The 10,054-nt window shown below is 38.0% G+C and overlaps 1 protein-coding gene across 1 annotated transcript; it reads right to left on the bottom strand.

Moving 5' to 3' along the window:
• Window positions 1-506: 506 nt before the first annotated feature.
• LOC128453696 (GTP cyclohydrolase 1-like) lies at window positions 507-2,331 on the bottom strand. Its single transcript, XM_053436731.1, has 6 exons — window positions 2,055-2,331; window positions 1,687-1,796; window positions 1,541-1,596; window positions 1,357-1,388; window positions 1,177-1,261; window positions 507-636 (listed from the first exon to the last, which is right to left on the bottom strand). The coding sequence occupies exons 1-6, from the start codon at window positions 2,329-2,331 to the stop codon at window positions 507-509; spliced, it is 690 nt and encodes a 229-aa protein (XP_053292706.1).
• Between the last annotated feature and the right edge of the window lie 7,723 nt (window positions 2,332-10,054).

Below are 10,054 nucleotides of genomic sequence, written 5' to 3'. Positions count from 1 at the left end.
ACAGAGTTTCTCGTTTTCTAGCACTGAAGTGGGCAGATGACAGGTGTGTGTGTGGCTTTGTGTGTGTGGGTTTGTGTATATACTGTATATATATATATATATATATATATATATATATATATATATATATACATAAAGACCCCGTGTAGGGTACGAGGGAGATTTGTTTATAAAATATTCCACTAAATCTTATCACAAACAATTATTGTTGGCAGCTTTATTCATATTTTCAATCTTTGTATTTTTTAATTGTATGTAAGATTTCTATTCAAATTAATAGAATTCATATTTCAATTACTTATATAATTACTTATATAATTGCTTGTATCTGATATTTCAACTGTAGACCAGAGCTGAAGTAAGACAGCCCTCCCCAAATGAAGATGGATGAACTAACATTTCACTGAATCATTTGGCAGACAGGGAGATCCGAGGGTGTTGCATGGCAAAACAAAATAAAAGTGGACTCATCCCCCTGAAGACCTGCCCTCTGAGATCAGAATCCCTCATTTCCCCAGAGTCAGGGACAGAAACTCCTCCCGGCTCCTTGAATCTGTTTGGAACCTTCCCAGCATGACACTTGTAATAGTCTTGGCGTTCATCTTCTGCACACCTCTCATCACCATGCACATGTGACTGAAAAAATGAAAGAGACAGTTTAACTTAGCGTTAAATTCCAAAGCCAATGATGCATACTGAAGGTCTTTGTGTTTCAACATTTTTACAGAGGCTTAAGTCACGATTCTAATTGAATATTCTTAGTGGCTACATGACAATTTGTATTGTATATATTATCAAACGGATTGTTCTAAGACACACAATTATGTGGTAGTTTTAGCTCTTTACTGTCAAGGGTCATCCCAAAAATAATATATCCTCATTTGGTACATAAACTGTAGACTATTTACTCAGAATAACAGTTTTTTGCAAATTGACCTTCCACAATCAGATAGAATGATATAGTATGAATTGGAATAATACAGTAAAACCCCCTCACATGTCTGATGAACGTTTTGGAGGATTTTTTTTCCAAATGAATGCAAGTGTGGAGTGTGTTAGGATCAAAACAGGGGTTTATTTGAACAAATCTAGATGAACTGCAATTTTCACATTCGCAAAACGTATAGACGAGAATAAGACAAGTGGGTGTAGAGGGCTGAAAGAGTTCAAACTCACGCAGCTTCCATCACAACTGCCACTCCTGCAGGCTCCAGGGCCTCCTGTATAGCTGATGCAATCTGCTTGGTTAGACGCTCCTGAACTGTGGAGAGGAAACAACACAGCTCACGCAACACAGAAATAAGAGACTGGAAGGATCATGAAAACCAAAGTAAATTCAGACATGATGTGTTTTACCTTGAAGCCTCCTGCTGAAGATCTCTACAACTCTGGAAACGAAGAAAACAAAGTGAATAATGGTTATGTTTGTGTGTATGTGTGTGTGTGTGTGTGTGTGTGTGTGTGTGTGTGTGTGTGTGTGTGTGTGTGTGTGTGAGAGAGAGTGACAGAGAGACAGATAGAGAGTTTAATCACCACTCACCTAGCGAGCTTGCTCAGACCAACCACCTTCTTGTTTGGGAGATATGCTATGTGACACTGACAAAATGAAACAAAGCGCACTATGAGAACAATAAGAGAAAGAACCAAACATTTCCCTCCCCCCAGGAGCCTGAAAAGCTCTGTTACCTTTCCAAAGAAGGGCACCAGGTGATGTTCACACAGAGAGAAGAAATCGATGTCCCTGACAACGACCACCTCGTCATGGTCTTCATTAAAGATTGCGTCGTTCAAGATATCTGTTTGATGGAAGTACTCGTTATATCTAAAATGTCTTGAAATAATTTAAAATATATTGCAGTATTGAACATTGAGACAACAGGCTATCATCTTTCGCTATTGAATCTTTCTTACTTTTAGTCACGGGCATAAATAATGTGGAGCCTTTGCGAAAAGTTGTGCATACCCAATCTTAAACTCGCTTCTATAAGATATAATTGAAATGATTTGTTCCATTGAGATGCAAAATGTATGAATGTTTTCATTTGGGTACTCACCTTGGATCGTCTCCTTGTAGCCTTTCGTGAAGAACTGCATGGCTTTGGCTGCGCGTAACGGTGTGCGTAAAAGCCCCTCCCGCTCAGTGTTCTCTCCAAGCTCGCTCAGTATCGTACAGTAAGCTTTCTCTATGCAAGACGTCTTGGTCAAAACCTCAGATTCCTTCGTGTCCTTCTCCTCTTTGAACAAATTAACCTGTTTAGACTGAACGCACTTGGTCAATCTAGGGACCATGGGCACATTTCCGTTCATCTCCGTGGCGTAGTGAAACTCCATTCTGACTCTTGGTTGCTGAAAGGAAAGATGCTGAAGGACGCGGTTAGTTTAGCCTCTGCTGTGAGTTGTAGGATCAGTGGACAGGGGAGGGGGATCTCGCTGGTTTTTAAAGCCGATGAGAAGACCTCCTCAGGCAAAGTCGTAACCTTTACAGTCAAACTATCAGGCACGTGTTTCCTCTTGACAGTAGCAGCGTCAGACCTTTTTCGTAGGGGTGGCCAGTGCCCATCATGGGATGTGACATAAATCTTAATCTTGTAAAGAAAATTCTGAATAGTGTGTCAGAGGTTAAATAGTATGTTTACATACTAGAAGAGAAGAGAATATAACATATCTTTATCAGTCCCACTTTGGAGATATTTACTTCGATACAGCAGCAAAGAGGGAATAGTGTACACATTCAGTGAAGACAACAAATAAGTAAAAAATACAATAAAAGAAAAGGAACATTAAAAAATAGAAATATGTACAATTGAAACCAAATATATGCAGAGTCACATATTCATATGGGGCCTATATGAAATTGAGCTGATGGAAAATTATGATTGACTCATGACTAAAACATATTTGATAGCACAGCTTATAAAGTTTGACATATAGTTAAACTCAGTGTTGTGCCAGTTCACACTTAAAATTAAGCAGTTCACGTTCGTGGTTAAATCTTTAAAAGTTTGAACTAAGTTCACGGTTCCAAATGATAAACTATTTCCCGTACACGTTTTTATTGGGATGATTTAGGTGACAAACTAACGATCATGTGTCTAGTTATATTTGATGGTGTCTGATCATGAGTTTGTGTCGCTCCACTCATTTTAACACTGAGTCCTGACTGTGAGCGACTTTCATTTTTCATGATGTTTTAATGCAGGCTAATAAACCAAGTGACTTCATGTACTGATCAGGATCTGTTTCACTGATGGCTGCTTTCCCGGTAACGAGCTCTGAACTCACACATTGATTTTCCCTCGTTCCTGGTATTTCACATGACGGTCTGGTATGATGCTGATGATTTAAAAACGCTGATATGAAAACTGATTCGTTCAGTTCATCGTTCATGAAAAATATAATGCACAATACTGTACACGGAGCCACTGCGGAGGGGCTGAAGAGCTGCATGCAGCTCCAGAGCCGCGGGTTGCTGACCCTTGGACTAGACTTAAGTATATTGGCACTTTTTTTATAGATGCATCAGCACCAGTTGAGCTGCGTCAGTGGAGAAAGTGGTTTTGCGTATTACAAATACCCAAAATGTGGTGCAATATGTCTGATGGCAGGTCGGATGGCCATGCTGTGGACGCAGGTGGTCATAGAAAACGTTATCACCTGTAGTAGTACAACCTCATTGAGTATTTCTAAGTGTCTTCAAGTTTATCTCTGATTCATAACTATCCCATCTTTGACAGTTGGATGAATTCTCCACTAAAGCTTTCTTTGTTTCTTGTATTGTGGTTAACCTCCTCTCCATGTGACTCCGTCTAACTATCCTGGCAGACAGAGATCTGGAATTATTTGAAAAATCCTAAAGTGTCCAACAGAGCATCTGATCAACATGCAAATCAATTCCAAATTGTCTCACAGCTGATCCCAAGCGCCAGCTGATCCTGTGACCTCAGTGGAGATAATCGAGGGTCTCATGATCTGAGCTAAGGTCATCATGGACCATGCAGACAAGATTTGGAGATACATACCAGACTGACATCAAATGTACAGGACTCACAGGTTTTCTGAGGCTATAGATGTTGACACTGAAGTTTAACTTCTTCAAAAGATGCTAAGCTATATGTATGAGGTAGCTCTCTCTTAAGTAGTGTTAATTAGAGTTAAGACAATCTGCAATAAGTTAAAAGCAGTCATAAAGAACTACTTTGCATATTGCTCATAAAGATGTACCATGGCTTAAATAACAGTGTGTCCGCAAAGAGGTGAGCGTTTGTTAGATATAACCAAAAAACAGCTGAACAATCATTGACACAATGACTGGATTTTCCAATCACCGTGCATTTATGTGGACGTTTTGTAAGATTAACATTAAGCAATATAGACAAACCAAGTTTTTTTTCAGTCTAACTGAGTTGGAGAGTTAGAGTTCAAGGCTCCCAATAAAACATTAGCTGTATCTCAATTGGATCATTCCCAACATATCCCAAGATTCATTGCGCTTCAGTGACAAAACGCTTTCTAAAGACTGGCGAGTGACAAGATGTCCAATATCATGCTTCAATCGACAGAACAGCTATCACTACACATGTTAAAAAACCAAGGGGCATGAAAACGTTCTTGTTCTGTCCAACTTTAGCTATGTTGCTAGGCAACAGCAATTAGGGTGGGATGAACTGGCGATGTCAAACCCAAAAATCATCTGTAGATGAGACCGTTTCACTTTGGTTCGGCCAGGTGGTCTAGGCAAGCCCATCTTTGTGGGCAGAGAAGGCCACGTCTCCCAAGGATGCAGCCTTTGAATTGAGACACAGCTATAGACTTCTATTTGACTGATAAACACATCTTATTAAAGGTATTTCACAGTATACTGGACCATAACTGACTTTTGTTTTCATTTACAGACAAATGAAATACAGTATTGTTAACTACGTCAACACCATTCCAATGCAAATTTTGTCTGTATGTTGTGCGTCATGCTTGAAAAATAATAACAGGTGACACAATATTTATCTGTCCACATCCAGTATGACCAGGCCATTGATTGTGCCTTCAGCGTGTGGACCAAGATAAACATGTCTTCTTTTATGTCCTTGGATGAACCAGAGCAGAGTCTGACCCCTGACGGCCTGTGGCCAATAACATCTGACCCGCCAGATCATTTTGACGATCTAATAATTTTTATTTCAACATATCGGACTTACACAGATACAGACATTCACAGGTTTCTCTGGTGCTTATCATGGCAACATTGATAAAACACGTCCTCTTCAGCAAGTTGTCATCAAAGTAAAAGCACAACGTTCATTTTATATTTGTAATGCTTTACATCGATCTGAATCACAGAGCTTTAATTTTGAAAAGTTGTCAAACCTGGTTCTAGAGATTGTGTTGATCCCGATGTTTGAAAAAATAACACTAGTTAAGTTATTTCTTTAAAATTATGTGTATATATACCACACATGTGAATACTAGTACGTAAATTCAGTTTAATTTTAAGGTAAAACATTGACTTTGATTAAATCCTCATCGTAGATACACCAGGTAGGATGAACACAAAGTTTTCTAATTTCACTCTGCACAAAGACTGTTTATAAAAAGCTCTGCACACAACCTCCAGCACACACTCAAAAAAGTGACAGTGTATTGCAGGTCAGTATAAAGAGAACTCACTAACCAAAAGGAATATTTCTTAAATAGCTCTGGAGCATTCGCACAGATCTTGTCCATTCCAAACACGCAGGTTTAGAATGGGCACTGCACTTGTAGATGAAATTTAGACTTAATCTTGGAGGACCTCAAAAGTTTCAACAATACCGGAGAGTTTTCTAGGAGCTGAGAATAATGTAATTGTAGCATCAGCTCAGGATGCACAATATGCAGGACAATTTCACAAACAAGCATTTAGCATGAACACGAATCACACTGAAACATGTGGTGTGAAACACGTACTTTGGTGTGGATAAGCCAGCTGAACGAAGAGCTTCCAGTAAATCAGAGTAATCCCTGTCATCCACGTGAAGTCAATTCAAGCATCACGTCAGATAACTCTTTGTTACACTTTACTCATGTGTTGTGCACTAGAAAGATTTCATTTACCCATTTTCCACAACTTACATGGTTTGGGTCATGACCGTTCTTTTACGTAAGGAAGAAATTTCACATCCCATCCCACCCCCCCAATTTTTCCCTTGTGCATTTTGATTCCTTAACTTTTCGGAGAGAATAAAAGACTGAAGTGAGTAAACAAAAAGACACTTTAATGAGGCCTCAAATAACCTTTTAGCCGTGCTTAACTGATTAACCAAAACAACAAAAGCATGTCAGTTTGGGACATCACCTTGGTTGACTCTTAAACTCTTTCTAAATTATGAAATATTTAGTGAATGAAAGTTGTGAACATGTAATTGCCTCGTCCTTCAGATATATGGCCTTGTGTGTCTGCCTTAACCTGCTGAGGTTTGAAGTTACTGGGTGCTACTTGGGGTTTCCAGTGTTGAGTAGTGAAAAGCAGAGCATCAAATTTAGATTATACATCCTCTTCAGCACGAGATCAAACTTCACCCAGATGACATTCTTGTTCCTCAAAGGCAATGGGATCTACATCTGGGTTCACTTAAAGGACATTCATTCAAACAAATCTGGTATATACATAATGTCTATAATAGCTACATTAACCAGTGATATATATACATGCTGGGTTCTCTACATCTGGTGAAGGGTTTGATGCCCCACATTACATTGGCTGTATCATAACATTTCATTATCTTTCTGCTGTGTTGTACATTCAAATCTTCTCTTTGTAAGATAAGATGCAAGTTTGCGCAGTCGCTGAAGTTTTATAATTCTTCAGTGACACCGCCCTGCTGATACCGAGTTGTTACTCTTCTGCGAAAAAGAAAGTGATAATCAATTACCCTCTTACACAAAGGAAATCATTGATGAGCTTTGAATTGTTTTATTTGAGATCCTTAATCTTTTTTGTTAGACATGAGTGTGGAGGCAGCATCGATAGGGCTGAAGGGCTGACTGTCACAATGCTGCTATGACTAATGGTGCAGCAAACTCATTAAATACGTCAAGCATGCAATTGCTTATTTAGCGGTGCTTAAAAATTAACTTGATGAAATATATTGTTGTGTTTTATTATTCACATATACAATATACAAATACACTGTATACCCTTAAGGGATGTAAAGATAAACATAGGAATCTGACAAGGCACAAGATCTTCATTAGATCCCAGCGGAAATCTTAAGTTGCTCACTGGTCAGAAGCTGTTGCAGAAATCCCATATTTCCCATACTATACTATACAGACCTGTTTTTAGTGTCTGTGCTTTACTCTCCGGCAAACGTGATCTTCCATAGGCCTGTAGCTGTGTGGTTCTTCAGCCTCCTGTCTGGCTGCTTCATTTGGATGGAAGCTGGTGATAGAAGTTGATTTCAATTTTTTGTTGTTGCATATATTCAGCGATGGGCAGTATTTCTATTACTTGTATTTGACACACCTATTTCAATTGATTTTGAGTATTTTTTTCGGTTGTATTTGATAGGGTCGATAAAAAAATCGAATATAATTTGTAACAAAATACTTTAGTGTGGAGTAATTTTGTATTTAAAATACTTTCTCCACGAATCAGTTCACATGTTCACCCATTCTTCAAAATGCGCTGGCTACCACCACGATTGTCGGGAGAAAGGAAGCAAATCCACCAGCTTATTCTTCAGCTGAAGATCTTGGCCTGGAGGCAGAGAGTGAAACGGCTTCCTCCAACTTCCAAGAAGATGAGGAAGATGACTTCTTTGTTTTCTCATCTGAAGAAACTTAAGTCCAGGAAAGACAAGAGATCACAAGGCACAGCAAAGCTGAGTTAGAGACACTTCGTTTTCTGGAGGACACCAGAAAAGACCTGCTTTTTCTAAAAGTATCCACTTATCAAGCTCCTTGTTGTTCGACTTAACACAACCCTCCCCTCTTCAGCTCCGGTTTGAATTCTCAACACCAGCTGTCCTAAATGTTCTCTCCCTGTACGTGCCATCATATTAAAATGTTTCAAAAGACACTTCCTTGGAGTTCATTATTTTTCACAATATGTGTTAATTTTAAGAAACTTTAAAAAAGCACAGGTGTACTGGATAAACAAAGACCAACTTTTTAAAATGTCACTGCACATCGCTGATGACAATCACTCAAAGTGTAGATTCTAAAACATCAAAACATCTTAATTTTTTTGACATCACTCTCTGTAGAAATGTTTAATGTTTAAAATTAAATGATTTCAGAGATGTATTTATGATTTTGTGTTTTTAGCATTCAATAAAATACAGCAGTACAGACTATTGCAAATATTTGAATTATTATAACTCTTATGGATACTATAAGGTTTCAATTTCAATGAGTTTATAATATGGTCATAGAATAGACAAAAGTGGAATCCTTAACAATAACCTTAAAGTTTAGCAGTGTTTGAAGTGCTGTAGCAAAATAAGTAGCCTACATTTTGAACTCGGAGTCTCAACTGACAGACACCATTCTAAAATTATGAAGATAATAAGAGATAAAAAGAGAGAATACCAAATCTCATCATCCTTTCGATTTTTGATGTTCAAGTCATACACCAAGGATCTATTAAATCTGAATTTGAGGGTTTTAGGGTTTCCAAACTGTTACCACAAGATGGCAACCATGCTCCGTTTGCAAATGAACAACGCTGAGAAACTCATCATTAAGATTCATGCAGTTAATTCAAAATGGCTTTGTGTAGTTCATGTGGGTTTTCATTTCACTCCATGTCACCCCGTCCACATTGCTTTTACTTTGAACAATGTCTTTCTCTCGTCTCTGAACATAATGTACAGGAGTTATTATCAGTCATATCAGTTCTGTCCTGAATTTATTGAATTTATGTTTGTGTAATACTAATCTCAAAGCAGTGCAATACAATCAGTTGCAATTATAATACAAAAGCTTCTCCACATGATGATGAAAAGAGTGTATATTGTATATACATGTCATGTCGCAACAATGAAAATGTGGCAAACTCAATATAAACAGCAGTTTCCAGTTAGATTTAGTTTAGTTAATTTCGTAATTTCTGTGTTATCCTAAATGATTTAACAAAACAAAACAACACACTTATGCAGATTCCATGAATGAAAAAGGGAGCAGGAAGAGAAATCTTATATTAACCTTCCCTTTTCATTTAAATACCATGACAAAAATACAGATGGCAATTGATTTCCTGCCTTTTCACAAATCACAATGTGTGACTTGATTATTTAATTATTTTATAGCTTCACTTTCAGGGACTTTAAAGGGAGATGTTGGATTAATTCATTTTTCGAATGGCTAACTATCTAAGTCAGCTAAATTAACTTACTAAAGGGTTGATGTTCCATCACCTCTTTAGACATAGAATACACCACCAGACCACTCAAGTACTTTAAAAGAGTGTTAAATCATCCTTTCAACATGAAATATAATCTGCGAATGGTACAAAATGTACTTTCTGAGACACCTTCCTATTAAAAACAAACCATTAACCAATAAACATCGGTCCAAACCTCTGTATCCTTCCATCTATTCAATATCACTGCTGATCTGTAGCTAAATGTATTTCTGTATTGACTGCCCATGTTGTAACATTATCTGTCAGCACTGAAGATTTATGTGAGTTTATGTCAGACCTGTAGCTTGCTGGAGGGAATTAAGGTTTACTGTACACTTCAAGAACAGTATGGTTGTATTTGTAAAAGAAAATTATCCTTTTGAAATAATCTAAGGAGAATAAAAAACATTAGGGTGAAGACGAGGCTGGGGCTCTTTTCTCTCTGTATTTTCTGCAGTTTCTCATTGAGAATGTGGTACTGTCATCAGACATTTCTCTTTGTGATCCATCTATATCACTCATTCAGCGTGGACACGGCAGGGAGTCATCGTTCTGTGGATTGCTTGCAGATGACACAGCATAGACATGGAAGGAGAGGTCGTCGCTGACTAAAACCGTGTGAATCATGCTAGCAGAGGAATCGGCGCTAATGCAATCCCCTTTCATTTCCTTTCA

The sequence above is a fragment of the Pleuronectes platessa genome, chromosome 12 (assembly GCF_947347685.1).
Source record: "Pleuronectes platessa chromosome 12, fPlePla1.1, whole genome shotgun sequence".
In the NCBI taxonomy this organism is placed as follows: domain Eukaryota; kingdom Metazoa; phylum Chordata; class Actinopteri; order Pleuronectiformes; family Pleuronectidae; genus Pleuronectes; species Pleuronectes platessa.
The sequence above is the reverse complement of the archived record's forward strand: the minus strand, read 5'-3'. Positions and strand labels throughout refer to the sequence as shown.